This window comes from Mercenaria mercenaria, unplaced genomic scaffold, assembly GCF_021730395.1.
Source record: "Mercenaria mercenaria strain notata unplaced genomic scaffold, MADL_Memer_1 contig_2781, whole genome shotgun sequence".
NCBI classification, from domain to species: domain Eukaryota; kingdom Metazoa; phylum Mollusca; class Bivalvia; order Venerida; family Veneridae; genus Mercenaria; species Mercenaria mercenaria.
Window position 1 is genome coordinate 46,842 of NW_026460859.1, and position 19,920 is coordinate 66,761.

General features: G+C 36.0%; 1 protein-coding gene across 1 annotated transcript in view; it reads left to right on the forward strand.

The window, feature by feature from the left end:
- The window catches only part of LOC128552408 (uncharacterized), a gene marked incomplete at its 3' end in the record, with an annotated part of 37,096 nt that extends 17,660 nt beyond the window's left edge, over nt 1–19,436 (forward strand). Inside the window, exons 2-3 of the mRNA XM_053533444.1 lie at nt 18,753–18,934; nt 19,347–19,436. Coding sequence (XP_053389419.1) covers nt 18,753–18,934; nt 19,347–19,436 — 272 coding nt within the window. The remainder of the gene's footprint in view (nt 1–18,752; nt 18,935–19,346) is intronic.
- Nucleotides 19,437–19,920: the final 484 nt, after the last annotated feature.

The window sequence follows — 19,920 nt, forward strand, 5'->3', positions numbered from 1 at the left end:
CCTGAATTCCTTCAGAAAGATGAAAGCCATTGGCCAAGCCACCTAACTAAACCTGAATTAGACGACGACGACACTGAGCTGAAAAAAGAGGTTGTCGTCAACACAACTAGTGCAGTTGAAACCATTCAAAGTATAATAGATAGATACTCCAGTTGGACGAAGCTGAGAAGGGCCGTTGCTTGGTTACTAAGATATAAGGCATACTGCAGACGTAAACACTTAAACCACACCTTGGGACTGAGTGAAGGTGACTTAAGCACCAATGAACTCAACATGGCGGAACATACCATATTAGCGTTGGTTCAACGTACGTCGTTTACCGATGAGAGAATATGTCTACAAAATGGGAATTCTGTAAGAAAAGACAGTTGTTTAGCATCTTTGAACCCGATTATACACCATGATCTGATCAGAGTACAAGGACGCTTACAATGCGAATATCCAAGTAAATATCCAGTCGTACTACCTAGCAAACACCATGTAACAAAACTAATAATAAAACATATCCACGAACATAATGGTCACGTTGGAAAAGAGCATGTACTTTCTATGTCACGTGAGAAATATTGGATTCTACACGGACCTAGCGCAGTGAAGAGTATTTTGAGAGGTTGCATCCCATGCAGACGACAACATACACCGTTAATGACCCAACAGATGGCGCCCTTGCTTGACGAGCAGACGACACCGGATATGCCACCATTTTCCCATATTGGAATCGATTATTTCGGACCATTTATTGTGAAGACAGCTCGTGCACGAGAACGTTATGGTTGTATTTTCACGTGCCTAACGTCGCGTGCGGTACATTTTGAAATTGCTCACAGTCTATCTACTGATTCCTTCATATCTGCCTTTCAACGCTTTCAAAGTCGACGTGGACGCCCACGGAAAGTCTTCAGTGATAATGGAACCAATCTTGTTGGAGGTGAAACTGAACTACGAAAATCATTGCAGCTATGGAACCAGTCCAAACTCAGTGGATTTTTTGCTCAGAACGACATTGAATGGCATTTCAACCCTCCGAACGCAAGCCATATGGGAGGAGCATGGGAACGTTTAATTCGTTCTACTAGAGTTATATTGAAATCTCTCGTCCGAGAACAACTACTTAACGACGAGCAGCTGCTTACATTAATGGCTGAAACAGAGAAAATACTAAATGACAGACCTTTGACACCCGTTAGCAGTGATCCCAGAGACCCACCAGCATTAACGCCGAGTATGCTACTGCTAATGAAATCAAACCAGTGCTTACCTGTTGGTATCTTTAAGAAGCAAGATATATACGCAAAACGGTGGTGGAGACAAGTGCAGTATCTCGCAGATGTATTTTGGAAACGATGGTTGAGAGAATACTTACCACTACTTCAGAAACGTCAGAAATGGCAACGTAAAACTGTAAACCTGAAGAAAGATGATGTAGTTCTTGTTGCCGTTGACAACGTTCCCAGAGGACAGTGGCCACTAGCCCGAGTGGTTGACGTGAATCTTGGTAGAGATGGCCTAGTTAGAAGCTGTGTGATCAGAACTAAATCAGGTCAATTGATTAGGCCAGTTACTAAACTGTGTCTTCTTGAGGCTTCAATGTAAATTTGATCCTAACTTTTTTCGAAGCTAAATAATAATTATAACAAACAAGTAAGAGCCAAGTTTTGTTGTACAAATTGTTATAAATGCGCTACTTAGGAATTGTCTTTATGAAGCGTAGATAATTGTTTTTGGTTAGATTTCGCGCACCTTGCATAGATTAACTAATTACGTGAAATATGTCATCAACTTAAGAATTATTGATTATTGATAAAGCATGGAAGTGTAATTTTTTGAAAAGTTTATTTGTTATGAAATGTATGTAATTTCATAGTGGGGACTGTTAGAAACATAAATGTAGTTTCTAATATTTATTGTATCTGACGCTATTTATTTGACGTCTGTTTGGCGTCTTCAGCCACGTGATAATTTGCGGCGTTCATTGACGTCAACGTCATACTTGTTTATACTTCCGCCCAGACTTTGAAACGTTAACTGAACTGAACGTTAACTGTGGACATTAATTATTCTGATGAGACTTGATGAGTAAGAGACCAAATTCGGTAACTAAATACTGTTAATTTATTCAAAGCGTAATTATTGAACTCGAAGTTATGATATTGAATTTGTTAAATAACATAAAATGAATATATAGACTTTAAATTTTATTTTCTGAATGATTGGATAGTGCAAGCTTTGTTGATGTGAAGTATGTTCAAAAGTACATCTGTTGTTTATATGAGTATATGTATAATTGGTGAGCGTTGTATGAATGTTGTTTGTATGTTTTTATTTGCAGAGAATCGCTATATCTAGAGAAATAAAAGAGTAAAGGCGCATCTCTCGTTTAGTCACTGAGTTGATCCAAGTCCCAGAACACAGGCTTTTCGTGAATTGTTGGAACTTTAACATTGCAGATATTATATTATTTACTGGAACTATGTTAAAAACTTGATGATTGTTATTAACTGGAAGGAAAACTTAAATTAAAGATCAAAAAACAGTTACACTGTGTTTTAGCTGTGGTTTGAAAAATTATTTGAAGGTCAAGTCTGAAGACGGAGACTTTTAAGTCTGTCAAAATGAGGTCCCTTTTATAACACTCGATAGAATCTCACAGGAGCTCAAACCAAGCTAATTTCCCAAAGACTACAAAAATCAACAAGTACCGCCTGTGAGCTCAAGTCATATCCCCAACACCCTTTGAATGATAAGGGCCCTCTATGACAGGTCTAAAAATAGAAAATCCTTGTGACCTCTTTAGAGGCCATATTTTTCAATGGATCTTCATGAAATTTAGTTAGAATGTTCACCTTGATGATATCTAGGTCAAGTTTGAAACTGGGTCAGATGCGGACAAAAACTAGGTCAGTAGGTCAAATAACAAAAAAACCTTGTGACCTCTCTAGAGGCCATATTTTTCATGGGATCTGTATGAAAGTTGGTCTGAATGTTCATCTTGATGATATCTAGGTCAAGTTCGAAACTGCGGTCAAAAACTAGGTCAATAGGTCTAAAAATAGAAAAGCCTTGTGACCTCTCTAATGGCCATACTTTTGAATGGATCTTCATGAAAATTGGTCAGAATGTTCACCTTGATAATATCTAGGTCTAGTTCGAAACTGGGTTACGTGCCTTCAAAAACTAGGTCAGTAGGTTAAATAATAAAAAAGACTGGTGACCTCTCTAGAGGCCATATTTTTCATGGGATCTGTATGGAAGTTGGTCTGAATGTTCATCTTGATGATATCTACATCAAGTTCGTAACTGGGTCACGTGCAGTCAAAAACTAGGCCAGTAGGTATAAAAATAGAAAACCTTGTGACCTCTCTAGAGGCCATATTTTTCATGAGATCTTATGAAAGTTGCTGAGAATGTTCACCTTGATATCTAGGTCAAGTTCAAAACTGGGTCATGTGCCTTCAAAAACTGTGTCAATAGGTCAAATAATAGAAAAACCTTGTGACCTCTCTAGAGGCCATATTTTTCAATGGATCTCCATGAAAATAGGTCAGAATTTTTATCTTGATGATATCTAGGTCAAGTTCAAAACTGGGTCACATGAGCTCAAAAACTAGGTAACTGTGTCAAATAATAGAAAAAACGACGTCATACTCAGTTCAAAACTGAGTCATGTGGGGACAGGTGAGCGATTAAGGACCATCATGGTCCTCTTGTTCTTAATATAAAGATGAAAATGTACTTCATGTTTTACTGACTGATACAATATACTGATCAATTTGTATTTCAATGTTTGTTATCAAAGTACATTTTCATTCTATTTTTAAAGTATTTACATTATACAAAGCTATCACACATTTATTACTAAAACATATCTATCAGCATTATCTTTAATGGAGATATGTTCCTAGTAAATTGAGGAATACACAATGCTACAGGAAAGAAATGTTTATGCCAGGCTGACATTAAGTCCAGAAGGTTCACATCATGTCAGGAATGTCAGTCTTATAGCTGACTTGTACAATTATTTCAGAATCAAGTATGTAGTCATACAGCATATAAAAGCTTTGAGGAATCTGTTTAATATATAAAAAGCATAATACCCCTTGCATTTAATCATAATGGTAACATCTTCTAGGACTGCCACAGGGTAAGACAGGTCAAACAACTGTACATACTCTAACTTCTCTGTACCAAAACTGAAAGGTCAAAGGTCAATGTCACATTGAACCAGAACAGTAGAACTTTTGTTTACAGTGAGCAAATAATTTCTGTTCCTTGTGCAATTACTGAATGCATCAAGGGGGGCATTTTGTGTCCGACGAGCTCTTGTTAATCTAAATATAATAAAATTAATAAAAAAATATCATAACTCATTTTATAATTTAAATTATAATCATTAATAAACATGAACCTGAAGTGTTCTGATTTATAAAGCAGCAATTAATGGAAAAAAACTGCAACTATTGTATATATTAATCAAAGTACTGAGGGGACTTATGGGGCAGTGCTTTGCAGTTTCAAGACTTGATGTAACCCATTCATGTCAGCTGGTCAGGGAAGTACATGCAGGCATTGTGTAATGCACTTGTGCGTGGCAAGAAATGGAGTGGTTACAACTTTTACAGTGCACAACAATAAAATTTATTAACTTTGTGTTCAATACACTTCTATTTTTTGTTCAAAAGGTAAAGATAAAAAAAATCTAGTCTTGTTCAATAGCAGTTGTTCATCGACAGACAAGAACCTTTCATTGCCAGGTTTGATAAAATGAAAAAGATAAAGCTATACAATGTATTTCTATTTCTTCAATACTTCTGTTTGCACTCTATGTCCTGACATTATGTGTTCTTGACAGTCTAACAAAAACAGGCAAACTTTGTAACACTTTATGAAAGTTTGGAAAGAAAGTCAAAATATTCCACTATGTGAAAGTTTAAAGGAACAAGATTTCCTTGAACTGACATTGAAAAAAACTAGGCTATGTTTTCTTATGTGTACAATACTTATCAATTAAAAAAGTCAGGAATGTTTTTGTTACAAATAAGCATCATTTTAATAAGAAGTCGTCATAAGTTAACACACAAACATCTGTAAAAAATATTTTTATAGATCTATCATTTTCCATTCCAACTATTGCTAAAATTCAGTAACTGTTTTCTTAAAAAACATACATGACATATGATGATATTATTATTCATATTGTTTGTTATGTTTGTTGATCTAAATAACATTGTCTGTTTCAATTTTAGGTTATTTAATATACACCTGTATTTCAAACTATCAATATCATAATATAAGAAATACATTAAACACTATGAAAACCGTGATTTGTCATATCAATTAACCTACCAAACTGGCATGTACAGTTAGGTTCGAGTAAATTAGGATACAAAATGCCTGTGGAAAAAGAACAAGATTTCTGGTGGTTCTGCCTTCGAATATCACCATCAGAAACCATTTGCACCCTCAGATAGATGAAATACATTAAACCACAGGAGTCTGAAATTCTATCAATAAGACCATAGAAGTCTATCTTTTCAAAAAATACCCCCTATATATATAAAATAAACACCAGGAATGAAACGTCAAAAACCCAGGCTCCCCTGAAAATACGCACGGAACACAATGGTGATCGCAATTTAGCGAGCGTAGTTAAGAAATAACACTAAAATACACCTACCACACTCGACAGCATTCAAATCTGATACACTTTACAAGAGTAATCAGACATTTTCTGAGGTTTTCTGAGATTTTCAGCTGTCGCCGAAGCCATTCGCTGACGTCACAACAATAACAACAATTACAGCGCCGGGATAAAATTAGAAAGTAGCAATTCCCGTACTGACTTACCTTCAAATTACATAACAGACATTTTCATATTGCTGTATTCATATAAAAAAGTCATTGTATACCAAGTATCAAATTTTACTACTGAAAAGATATTCCACTGCATCGTAAAATGGATTATCCCAAGAGTAACCTCCCTTTACGGGTTTTCCCAATCAAATTTTGTAAATTATCTTTTTATTGCAAAAGGAATCTAGGGGATATTATAGACTGATGTAAACATATAAATATTCTAATACTTATTTACTTGATGTACAAATTTTAAAGGATAAAATAAGTATTTTATCTTTATATCGGCGCTGTAATTGTTGTTGTTGTTGTGACGTCAGCGAATGGCTTCGGCGACAGCTGAAAATCTCAGAAAACCTCAGAAAATGTCTAATTACTCTTGTAAAGTGTATAAGATTTGAATGCTGTCGAGTGTGGTAGGTGTATTTTAGTGTTATTTCTTAACTACGCTCGCTAAATTGTGATCACCCTGTGTTCCGTGCGTATTTTCAGGGGACCCTGGGTTTTTGACGTTTCATTCCTGGTGTTTATTTTATATGTAGGGGGTATTTTCTGTAAAGATAGACTTCTATGGTCTTATTGATAGAATTTCAGACTCCTGTGATTAAACTGGTAACATAAATGTACATCTGCAGGGATAATTACCAAGAAAATGAGGCCAAAATATAACGGGCACCTGCGGCAAGTAATCATCGTGGAATGGCGGATCACTTCCCATTGCAAAAATTACTTGGTCTGAAAAATGATAAAATACGTATATCGCGGGCTTAGCGCAAAACGGTGGTAACTCCTTCTTTATTTCATATAAGTTACAACCGTTTTGCGCTAAGCCCGCGATATGTACGCGCAATTATAACAGTATTTAGTGCACTCTTTACATTAAACGATAATTTTCCTGCAGATAAATACCAGTTTGATCAGCGTATAATGGTGTTTTTGATAAAAAAAATCTGGGAATGAATTTTTTCTTCGTTTTTTCAGCTCACCTGTCACATAGTGAGCTTTTGTGATCACCTGTCGTCCGTCGTCAGTCCGTGTGTCTCGTGCGTCCGTCAATAATTTCTTGTCAGCATGATAGTGGTTTCATTTATGATTTTATTTTAACCAAACTTGCACACAACTTGTATCACCATAAGAGCTTGGTTCCTTTTTTGAATTGGTCAGATTCCATGATGGGTTCCAGAGTTAATGCCCCTGAAAGGGCCAGAATTAGCTATTTTGACCTTGTCTGCACAATAGCAGCTTCATTTATGATTTTGACCCGCCCGTTTAGCTCAGTAGGTAAGAGCGTTGGTCTACGGATCGCGGGGTCGTGAGTTCGATCCTCGGGCGGGGCGTATGTTCTCCGTGACTATTTGATAAACGACATTGTGTCTGACATCATTAGTCCTCCACCTCTGATTCATGTGGGGAAGTTGGCAGTTACTTGCGGAGAACAGGTATGTACTGGTACAGAATCCAGGAAAACTGGTTAGGTTAACTGCCCGCCGTTACATAACTGAAATACTGTTGAAAAATGGCGTTAAACCCAAAACAAACAAACAAAATCATTTATGATTTTATTTTAACTAAACTTGCACACACCTTGTTTCACTATATGATCTTGGTTCCTTTCTTGAACAGGCCAGATTCCATTATGGGTTCCAAAGTGATGGCCCCTGAAAGGGCCAGAATTAGCTATTTTGACCTTGTCTGCACAATAGCAGCTTCATTTATGATTTGAATTTAATCAAACTTGCACACAACTTGTGTCACCATAAGATTTCGGTTCATTTCTTGAACTGGCCAGATCCCATAATGGATTCCAGAGTGATGGCCCCTGAAAGGGCCAAAATTAGCTATTTGACCTTGTCTGCACAATAGCAGCTTCATTTTAGACTTGCACAAAACTTGTATCACTACAAGATCTTGGTTCCTTTCTTGAACTGGCCAGATTCCTTCATGGGTTCCAGAGTTATGGCCCCTTAAAGGTCCAAAATTGTTTTTTTTGGCCTTTGCAGCCATATAGAGACTTCATTTATAGTTTCATTTGATACAAACTTCCAGAATATCTTCAACAACAATAAATCTTGGATTCCATGACAAATCAGTTCCATTAGTAGGTTCCAGAGTTATTTTATATCTGATTACCTCCCCTGATTGTAATCAAAATGGATTTATATCAGTAAGTACTTACAGGACTTATTGAAATTTCATTATTGTCATTAGTTGGACTGAGTCAATGAGGGTAGATAACTATGGACTGATTTTATGTCAAATTACCTCCCTTTATTTCAAATTAAAATGGGTATATCTCCATAACTAATGAAGATACTGATCTGAAATTTCATTTATGTCAACAGATTTATTTGGCAGATCCTTCTTTTGTTAACTTACAATCATTTTTTTTTTTTTTAATTAATTCCATTTTACGTTACTATAAATAGCTTGTTTTGAGTAACTTTTTTATTATTGGCCATAGAGAAAAACCGAGACCACTTTTCTGTGATACAACATGGATGGTACCTCCAATTTTTAGGTGTATTTTGACATATTTGTACCTTGTAAGAATTTTTTTTTCTTTTTGGTTTAATTTCTTCCCTTAGTTGTTCCTGTCCTTTGGACATAGATATTTTTTCTGAGGACCTTCTTGTCCTCCAGTACAGTGATAACAGGTGAGCGATATAGGGCCATCATGGCCCTCTTGTTTTTTTTCTCAAGGATTTCCCAAACATTATATGTTAAACACGTCATATACATAATGTTCTGATCTTTAGACTAAAGAATCAGGCACATGTTCAGTTTGGGAAATGCTGTACTTATCCAGAATAAGCGCGTTTCTATGGGCCCTATAATAGTGAGGTCGGATTTCTGGAAAAAGTAAAAAAATGTCTCCCTGATTTGCGGTGGCGTGGTGGTTGCTATTGAAATTACTGCATGCCCGCAAGATTCTGATGCCATAACTTTTGACAACATCTCCATGGATACAAACCTTCCCTAGATGACATGTATATTCAGGATGCTCTCTCCAATTCTCAGTGCATATCCATATCGACGGACTCTTTGCGAAATCTGCTATATCGGCGGTTTCTTTGTGTCGGCACCGGCTATTCTTTACTATAAACAGTGCCCAGGTTGGTATGGGAGGCGAAAAATTGAGCTGCCATCCATGATCATAGGTATGCTGCTCAAAACTAAGTAGAGCATGGAACATTAGAATGTCTTTTCTATGTTTTGTAAGGTTTACTTTTTAATTATCAGCGATTTTGCTCGCAAATCAATGAAATGTGTTGATGGTGTACCTACATGGAACACTAGCTCAACTTTTTTCGCAGTCTTTAACAAGTTTTTGCTTTGATATCATACATACCAAGCGCACTATTTGTATTCATTTATCAATATTCTTCCAAATAAAGACAAATAGGCAGAAATGTAAATGGAATTTTTCAAAACCCCTTACTTTCGGTTTTGTTGGGGCACCGGCGGTCTCTCTGCATTCCATTTTTTTTTTTTTTTTTTTTTTTTTTATGCACAGGCAGGCTCTCTGCATTACGCACAGAGAGGCTCTATGCTTATGACTATCTGGAGACATTATAGCTGGTGTGTATATCTGACTTTTTTATAATGCCAACCTGTTCATAGCAAAGAATCGCCGGTTGCCAGTGCCGACGCAAGAAACCGCCGATAAAGCATATTTCGCAGAGTCCGCCGATATGGATATGCACCGTACAATTGTGTATTAAATTCTAGTAACTATTTGAAATTCAATTCATTTTTGTGCAACTTGTGTGGACAATTTGATTTTCAGCCGATTTCGAGATCAGAATATATAATTATACATAATATACAATCGCGAATAAGGACGGTCCGACCAAGTACATAAATATGCCTTTAAGCTTTAAAATGTTCTTAATAGTAGTAACCCTAGTAATCTGTTCATAGTTGATTTTACGAATTCAGACAGTGAGAGAAAAATCTACTGCCGATTAATAGATTAGATAATATGATAATTATAAAAGATCAGATTAATTTCCCCCGGAACCAAGTAAGTCATAAATTCTAACTGACGAATAAGTAATGAATTTTTCTACCTATTCTATTTCAAGTAAAACACTGTTTTTTATACCCCCACCAAACATGTTTGAGGGGGGTATATAGGAGTCAGTTTTGTCGCGTCCCATCGCGTCCCGTCCCGTCCCGTCGCGTCCCGAAATCTATTATCTCAGTTATTACCAAATGGATTTGTTTCAAACTTAAAATACATGTTCAGCCTTATCACCCACATCATGTGACACAAGGTGCATAACTCTTGACACCAAGTTTTCATGAATTATGTCCCCTTTTACTTAGAATTTAAGGTTAATTTTGTTGTATTTTCACTATATCTCAGTTATTACTAAATGGATTTGATTCAAACTTAAAATAGATGTTCCACCTCATCACCCACATCATGTGACACAAGGTGCATAACTCTGACACCATTTTTTTATGAATTATGCCCCTTTTTACTTAGAATTTAAGGTTGATTTTGATGTATTTTCACTATATCTCAGTTACTACTGAATGGATTTGATTCAAACTTAAAATAGATGTTCCACCTCATCACCCACATCATGTGCCCACATCATGTGACACAAGGTGCATAACTCTGACACTAAGTTTTCATGAATTATGTCCCCTTTTACTTAGAATTTAATGTTAATTTTGTTGTATTTTCACTATATCTCAGTTATTACTAAATGGATTTGATTAAAACTTAAAATAGTTGTTCCACCTCATCACCCAGATGATGTGACATAAGGTGCTTAACTCTGACATAATTTTTTTATGAATTATGTCCCCTTTTACTTTAAATTTAAGGTTGATTTTGATGTATTTTCACTATATCTCAATTATTACAAAATGGATTTGATTCAAACTTAAAATAGATGTTCCACCTCATCACCCACATCATGTGACACAAGGTGCATAACTCTGACACCAAGTTTTCATGAATTATGTCCCTTTTTACTTAGAATTTAAGGTTAATTTTGATGTATTTTCACTATATCTCAGTTACTACTGAATGGATTTGATTCAGACTTAAGATAGATGTTCCACCTCATCACCCACATCATGTGACATAAGGTGCATAACTCTGACACTAATTTTTCTTGAATTGTGTCCCCTTTTACCTAGAATTTAAGGTTAATTTTGATGTATTTTCACTATATCTCATTCTGATTGGCTTAGAGCCAAAGGGAAGTAACCTTTTTTAACTTTTGTACTGAGTTTCTTCCCCTTAAATTCCAGGAATTAGTCTATTTTTAGAAATCCTATTTTTAGATTTTCAATATTTTAGGTATTTTTCTAACTTTTTTATTATAAGTCCTATGTAAAAAGTAAAAACATTTTTCTGTGGTAACATGGGTCGGTAAGACACTTTTTTAAATTCACTTTTAGTGTATCTCTAATATTAGAGATTTAATATATTTACTAGTATTACTATACTAGTATTATACTAGTATTACTTATATGTGGAAGCCCAGGATGAAGTACTCCAAAGTATTTTTAAGATTTCTTATGGTTGCCATTCTTCTGTGACAAGACCGTATAGTGGGGGTATGAGTCACTCCTGTGACAGTTCTAGTTTATTTTATTTTTTATTATTATTTTTATATAGTATTAATTTTTATAAATAACATGTCTCTTGAAAATATTTTTTTAGACATGCGAAAAGTGTTTCATTTCAACACTGTATTTTCTGAATTAATATTTTAGAAATAACACCTGCACAGAAAAGATATTTTAACAGAATGCGGATCGGGATCTATAGGATGTTATTTATAGATTTGCCTACTAATAAACGGTACTGATAGCCGCAGACTGATAAAGTTTCTCCATAATACACATCCACAACGGTGTCGAGGCACGGCAATGAAAAAATCTATAATCTTTCGGCTTATCAGTGGCGTTGCAATTCCTTAGTAGTTGCTATTTTCACGCAGAATCAAGAACACACTTTTTTAGCGTATTGAAACTTGTTACTGGATTTCAGAATAGGTCACATGATCAAAACAAGTGTTGGTTTCAGAATCGATCACCTGATCAAATCATGCTTCTTTATTATTCTTACACATAAGTAGATCTGTTATAATTTATATTTACAATGTAGCCTCTTTTTAGCTCACCTGTCACGTAGTGATGTGATCACCCTTTGTCCTTCGTCCGTCCGTCCGTCCACAATTTCTTGTGAACAAGCCATTTTGATCAAACTTGTACAAAACTTGTATTGGCATGATATCTCAGTTCCTTTCGAAAACTGGCCGGATCCCATCATGGGTTCTAGAGTTATTGCCCCTTAAAGGGCCAGAATTTGCTATTTTTGTGCGTCAACAATTTCTTGTCTGCACGATAGTGGTTTCATTTATGATTTTATTTTAACCAAACTTGCACACAACTTGTAACATCATAAGATCTTGGTTCCTTTCTTGAACTGGCCAGATTCCATCATGGGTTCCAGAGTTACGGCCCCTTAAAGGGCCAAAATTAGCTTTTTTGACCTTTTCTGCACAATAGCAGCTTCATTTATGATTTGATTTTAACCAAACTTGCACACAACTTGTATCACCATAAGATCTTGGTTCCTTTTTTGACCTGGCCAGATTCCTTCATGGGTTCCAGAGTTATGGCCCCTGAAAGGGCCAAAGTTAGCTGTTTTGACCTTGTCTGCACAATAGCAGCTTCATTTATGATTTGAATTTAATCAAACTTACAGAAAACTTGTGTCACCGTAAGGTCTCTGCTCCTTTCTTGAACCGATCAGATCCCATAATGGGTTCTAGAGTTATGGCCCCTGAAATGGCCAAAATTAGCTTTTTAGCTCACCTGTCACATAGTGACAAGGTGAGCTTTTGTGATCACCCTTCGTCCGTCATGTGTCCGTGCGTCCGTCAACAATTTCTTGTCTGCACGATAGTGGTTTCATTTATGAATTTATTTTAACCAAACTTGCACACAACTTGTATCACTAGGAGATCACGGTTCCTTTCTTGAACTGGCCAGATCCCATTATTGGTTCTAGAGTTATGGCCCCTGAAAGGGCCAAAATTAGCTATTTTGACCTTGTCTGCACAATAGCAGCTTTATTTATGATTTGATTTTTACCAAACTGGCACACAACTTGTATCACCATAAGATCTTGGTTCCTTTCTTGAACTGGCCAGATTCCATTATGGGTTCCAGAGTTATGGCCCCTGAAAGGGCCAAAATTAGCTATTTTAACCTTGTATGCACAATAGCAGCTTCATTTATGATTTTATTTTAACCAAACTTGCACACAACTTGTATCACCATAAGATCTCGGTTCCTTTCTTGAACTGGCGAGATTCCATTATGGGTTCCAGAGTGATGGCCCCTGAAAGGGCCAGAATTAGCTATTTTGACCTTGTCTGCACAATAGCAGCTTCATTTATGATTTGAATTTAATCAAACTTGCACAAAACTTGTGTCACCATAAGATCTCGGTTCCTTTCTTGAACCGGCCAGATCCCATAATGGGTTCCAGAGTTATGGCCCCTGAAAGGGCCAAAATTAGCTATTTTGACATTGTCTGCACAATAGCAGCTTCATTTATGATTTGATTTTAACCATTGAAACTTGCACACAACTTGTATCACCACAAGATCTTGCTTCCTTTCTTCAACTGGCCAGATTCCATAATGGGTTCCAGAGTTATGGCCCCTTGAAGGTCCAAAATTGGCTATTTTGGCTTTTGCAGCCATATGGAGACTTCATTTATGGTTTTATTTGATACAAACTTCCAAAATACCTTCAACAACAAGAAATCTTGGATTCCATGACAAATCAGATCCAATCATAGGTTCCAGAGTTATTTTATATCTGATTACCTCCCCTGATGGTAATCCAAATCGATTTATATCAGTAAGTACTTACAGGACTTATTTGAAATTTCATTATTGTTATTAGTTGGACTGAGACAATCAGGGTAGATAACTATGGACTGATTTTATGTCAAATTACCTCCCTTTATTTCAAATTAAAATTGTTACATCTCCATAACTAATGAAGATACTGATCTGAAATTTCATTTATGTCAACAGATTTATTTGGCAGATCTTTCTTTTGTCCACTTACAATATTTATTTTTTTTTAATTACTTCCCTTTTACGTTACTATAAATAGCTTATTTTTAGTAACTTTTTTTATTATTGGCCGTAGGGAAAACACGAGACCAGTTTTCTGTGGTACAACATGGATGGTACCTCCAATTTTTAGGTGTATTTTAACATACCTATACGTTGTAAGATTTTTTTTTCTTTTTAGTTAAATTTCTTCCCTTTGTTGTTCCTGTCCTTTGGACTTATAGGTATCGCACAGTAATAAGGCGCTTTGAAATGTAAACAAACAAAACAATAGCATAAATTTAAGTCAATACACAACGTTTACGCTGCCAACAGTAATTCCTCGTTGGCCGAGCGGTAATGGTACCCGTCTTATACTTTTTCGTCGGGAGTTCGATTCCCGGACCCGTAAAATAGTATTTTGAAAAGTGTATTTAATTTCTTTTTTTCCCGATACGATTCAACGAAAACAACACAAGTTTGTTAATCTAGTACTAACTTGCTCACTGACTTACATATATGTCACTGTTAACACGTAATCATATTTAAATAATCTTCATCTTTAATATGATCTAATTTTTTCAAGCTTTCGTGAATAAATTAGAAACCAGACAAAAACACAAACTTACACAAAGTGTATAAATTAAATGCAAAATAAAAAAATTGACGGATGCAAGGTTCAAACCATCAAAACTGTCACTACAAAATGATAACCTTTCTATCCACTCAACCTACTGTGCCATCAAGCCAGCTGTTGGTCTTACTTCCAATATCTTCTGTTTTAAAAGAGATTGCTAAGTACTGATTGTTTATTTACATGTTGCTAAAAATAAAAACGCCATAATACTGTGCGGTACTTACAGATATTTTTTCTGAGGACCTTCTTGTCCTCAAGTGCAATGATAACAGGTGAGCGATATAGGGCCATCATGGCCCTCTTGTTTGACCTTGTCTGCACAATAGCAGCTTCTTTTATGACTTGGTTTTAATCAAACTTGCACAAAACTTGTGTCACCATAAGATCTTGGTTCCTTTCTTGAATCGACCAGATCCCATAACGGGTTCCAGAGTTACGGCCCCCGAAAGGGCCAAAATTAGCTTTTTTGACTTTGTCTGCACAATAGCAGCTTCATTGTACCCCCCGACAACAAAGTTGTTAGAGGGGGTATACTGGTTTCAGGTTGTCTGTCTGTCTGTCTGTCCGTCCGTCCGTCCGTCCGTCCGTCTGTCTGTCTGTCTGACCGTAGACGCAATCTTGTGCGCACCATCTCTCCTTATCCCCTTGACAGAATTTAATGAAACTTCACACAAGTGATCAGTACCAACAGTAGTTGTGCATGGGGCATGTTAGGTTCTTTTAGAAAAAAAAATTGCAGAGTTATGGGACTTTGTTTTTTTTGTTACTATACTATATACATAGACACAATCTTGTGCGCAACATCTCACCTCATCCCCTTTACACAATTTAATGAAACTTCACACAAGTGATCAGTACCACAGTAGTTGTGCATGGGGCATGTTATGTTCTTTTAGAAAAAAAAATTGCAGAGTTATGGGACTTTGTTTTTTTGTTACTATACTATGTACATACAGTCTGCATATGCAATCTTGTGTGTGCCTAATCTACCAAACCCTTGCACACAATTTAATGAAACTTCACATAGGTGATCAGTACCAACCCTAGTTGTGCATGGTCATGTTATATTCTTTTAGATAAATATTCTACATAGTTATGGGACTTTGTTTTTTGTTACTATACTGTATACATACAGTCTATATACATACAGTCCAAATAATTATGCAATCTTGTGTGCGTCAAATTGCAATGTACTGTGTCAGTGCATGCGGGGGGTGGGGGGGGGGTACATTCATCACCTTTAGTGATAGCTCTAGTTTATGATTTGATTTTAACCAAACTTGCACACAACTTGTATCACCATAAGGCCTTGGTTCCTTTCTTGAACTGGCCAGATTCCATTATGGGTTCCAGAGTTATGGCCCCTGATAGGGCCAAAATTAGCTATTTTGACCTTGTCTGCATGATTTTATTTTAACCAAACTTGCACACAACTTGTATCCCCATAAGATATCGATTCGTTTTTACGAAGGGACATATTATGTTATTGCCTCGATGCCCGTTTGTCTTTATGTCTGTTGGTTAGCAATTTCCTTTCCACTCTGTAACTCTTGAACCCCTTAAAGGATTTCAAAGAAACCTGACACAAATGTTCACCTCATCGAAACGACGTGCAGAGCGCATATTTCGGATGGCTCACTTCAAGGTCAAGGTCACACTTAGGGGTCAAAGGTCATATGACTTTGTTTTCTGTGTATATTGCTCTGCATTTGCGTCGATTGCAGTGCTCTTGTTTTTATTTGGAAGATCCTTCTTTTATTGACTTACAATATTTTTTTTTTTCATTTACTTCCCTTTTATGTTACTATAAATAGCTTATTTAGTAACTTTTTTATTATTGGCCATAGGGAAAAACCGAGACCACTTTTCTGTGGTACAACATGGATGGTACCTCCAATTTTTAGGTGTATTTTGACATATCTGTAAGAATGTTTTTTTTTCTTTTTGGTTAAATTCTTCCCTTTGTTGTTCCTGTCCTTTGGACTTAGATATTTTTTTTGAGAACTTAGATTTATTTTTAATTTCTTCCTTTTGTTGTTCCTGTCCTTTGGGCTTCATCAGTCAAAATTTTGCTCCTATCCTCCTCTGATGTAATCCTTCGGGCATGAAACTACTGGCCTGATTTGAAGATAATTTTATTTGAAGTAACTTAAAGAAAATTTCAACTATATTTTCTCATAATTCTTTTGATTGATCTTGATTATGATTTTTTGACCTTCTTGTCCTTAAGTGCAATGATAACAGGTGAGCGATATAGGGCCATTTTGGCCCTCTTTTTGGTTATTTCAACAGCTTCCAAAGACAGGCTGCAACTACATGTATCTGACACTGAAAGAAAAATATACAAATAATCATTACACAAGAGAATTTTTCATGTTAAATAAAGGGAGTTAGTTAATTAAATGCAGTCTGAGAAATTATTGTTAAAAAGTAAAGGGAATTAATTATTAATAAAATAAATGAAGAAAAATGTATATATAAGGGAGGTAATTTAGAAAAAAAACTTCAAATGTCATTATAATGATAGTTGACATTGACAATGACCTGTATCAAGTATGCACAACATAAGAATCTGCAAGCACTTGAAAAATGCATTATATTTCCTTGCAATTTCAAGAATATTTGACTGTATGTAAGGGTTCCCTAGATGCTGTTCTACTGAAACAAACTTTAGTCTAAATATAGCTTAGATCTATTTATATCTTCAATAAAAGGAAATCACAAATTTCCATACTGATATCAGCAAAGCGGTTGATATCTATACTTTTTAATAACTATCGTCGAAAAACTTACGGGAAAAGCAAACACTTCTGATCTAGTCATTTCAATACATTTTCAGCTCATTTGCTTATAAGAAGAAATTTACAGAATTCTCTTCATTTTCAAAAAATCTGTACCATGAATGTAATCCTAATCATTCTCCTATGTGTCAGCTATCAGATATATATTTCAGAAAAGACCGTCAACTTACCTTGTTTTTAGAAGAAAACAAAATTCCAGCAACTTTAGCTTCCCCGCAAAAACTGTACCGGTGCATACATAAAAAAAAAATTCTCAATGTGATTTTCAAAATAATACAAGCCTGCCCGCTTAGCTCAGTAGGTAAGAGCGTTGGTCTACGGATCTCGGGGCCGCGAGTTCAATCCTCGGGCAGGGCGTATGCTTTCCTTGACTGTTTGATAAACGACATTGTGTCTGAAATCATTAGTCCTCCACCTTTGATTCATTTGGGAAAGTTGACAGTTACTTGTGGAGAACAGGTTTGTACTGGTACAGAATCCAGGAATACTGGTTAGGTTAACTGCCCGCTGTTAGATGACTGAAATACTGTTGAAAAACGGCGTTATACCCAAAACAAACAAACAAACAAAATAATACAGTCAGACCACAATTATTTCCCTTGAAAATAAAATGCTCTAGGTAAATGCCTACATGTAGCATTGCCTAGTGGACCTCTACATAATTTGTTCAAATCATGACCCCCGGGGTCAAAATTGACTCCGCCCCCTGGGTCACTTGATATTACATAGGAAAATCTTCAAACATTTTCTAAAAATAAACCAGAAGGCCTAGAGCTTAGATATTTAAATATAGCATTGCCTAGTGGACCTCTACAAAATTTGTTCAAATCTTGACCTCCGGGGTAAAATTGGCCCCGCCCCAGGGTTAACTTGATTGTTCATCGGAAAATCTTCCAAAAAATTTCTCAAACTCATCAGATTGACATTTGAAACATGTAGCTCATATTACTCAGCTGAGCAATCCAGGGTCATCATGACCCTCTTGTTTAATTGGAGAATGTCCTAGTTTGGGAAAGTTTTCTTCATCTTGATATTACACATCTGACTGTGGCCAGTCTGAGATATTTGAATGATATGTTTATTCTGAATTCTTCTACTTAAGTTTTAATGAAACATCAGGCAACATTGATTCCGACATTACTTGGCTATATGGCAGAGTGAAGTATGTGGCAGTGCAGTTAAGAACCTTCTGGGTTAAGCAGTTGGCACCTTTATTGTTATATTCATTTCCACATTTGATAGTGCATAAAACCAGACTTATACATTATGAGAGAACCAATTTCTAATTTCACAAAAATTTAGTTATGTTGCCTTCATCATTGAGTCAACTGTGTAAATATATTTGTTTTTTTTTTATTCCAGGTTGTGTCTGGCTGCCTTACATTTCAACGAGAATGATAATCGAGCACAGGCAACAAAAAAGAAGGGCACACCGCAATATTCTGTATCATTTCAAAGAGGGCGTGAAACTGGAGTTGCGAAAGAAGTCAAAGTTGAAATGACTTATGATATGAATTATTACTCGATTACCTTTCTGATCTCAGGTAGTCTTAGATTACTTCTGTATCATTGTAAGTTCACAAAACACACAACTGATTGTAATGAATAATTTACAAGAGACTGTTAGGACTTTTCAAAGACTTTTCATCAGAAAATTGGAAGTGGCCTTGGCCTTTTCAGTTCAAAAATTTATATGCAGTAACTGTTTTTGTGTGGTAAAGAGAACCTGCTTAAAACAATTATTTTTACGTCTGTTTACAAATATTTAGACAAAAGATGTTTTAATTTGGTAAAAGTCATGTAACTGTGTTTATGAACCACATAATAATTGTCAGTTCTGACTTTTGCTGTGTCTGCAGATAAGGATATTTACCAAATGTTTTGCTTTACAGATTATGTTCGTGAGCTTTTGGTGGAAGTTCTTCTTGCCCACGAAGTATGAATTTAATTATCCAGCATTTGCCTACAAAAATTCCACTGGAATTGTATCAACAGAAGAAAGAAACGACATCCTTGGTCATGATACAGGAAACATTGATAAAGGATGTAGTTATTGTACCCCTTGACAACAAAGTTGTAAGAGGGGTATACTGGTTTCAGGTTTGTCTGTCCGTCCGTCCATCTGTCCGTAGACACAATCTTGTGCGCACCAACTCTCCTCATCCCCTTGACACAATTTAATGAAACTTCACACACACAAGTGTTCAGTAACAACTGTAGTTGTGCATGGTGCATGTTAGGTTCTTTCAGAAAAAAAAATTGCAGAGTTTTGTTAGTATACTATATACATACAGTATGCTTATGCAGTCTAGTGCGCACTAACTCTCCTCATCCCCTGGACACAATTTAATGAACTTCACACAAGTGATCAGTAACAACAGTAGTTGTGCATGATGCACGTTAGGTTCTTTCAGAAAAAAAAATGCAGAGTTACGGGACATTGATTCTTGTTACTATACTATATCAGGGCACTCGTTTGGCCATTTTTGGGGCGGAATATGGGTACCATTCCCCTCCTAAATTAATAGGT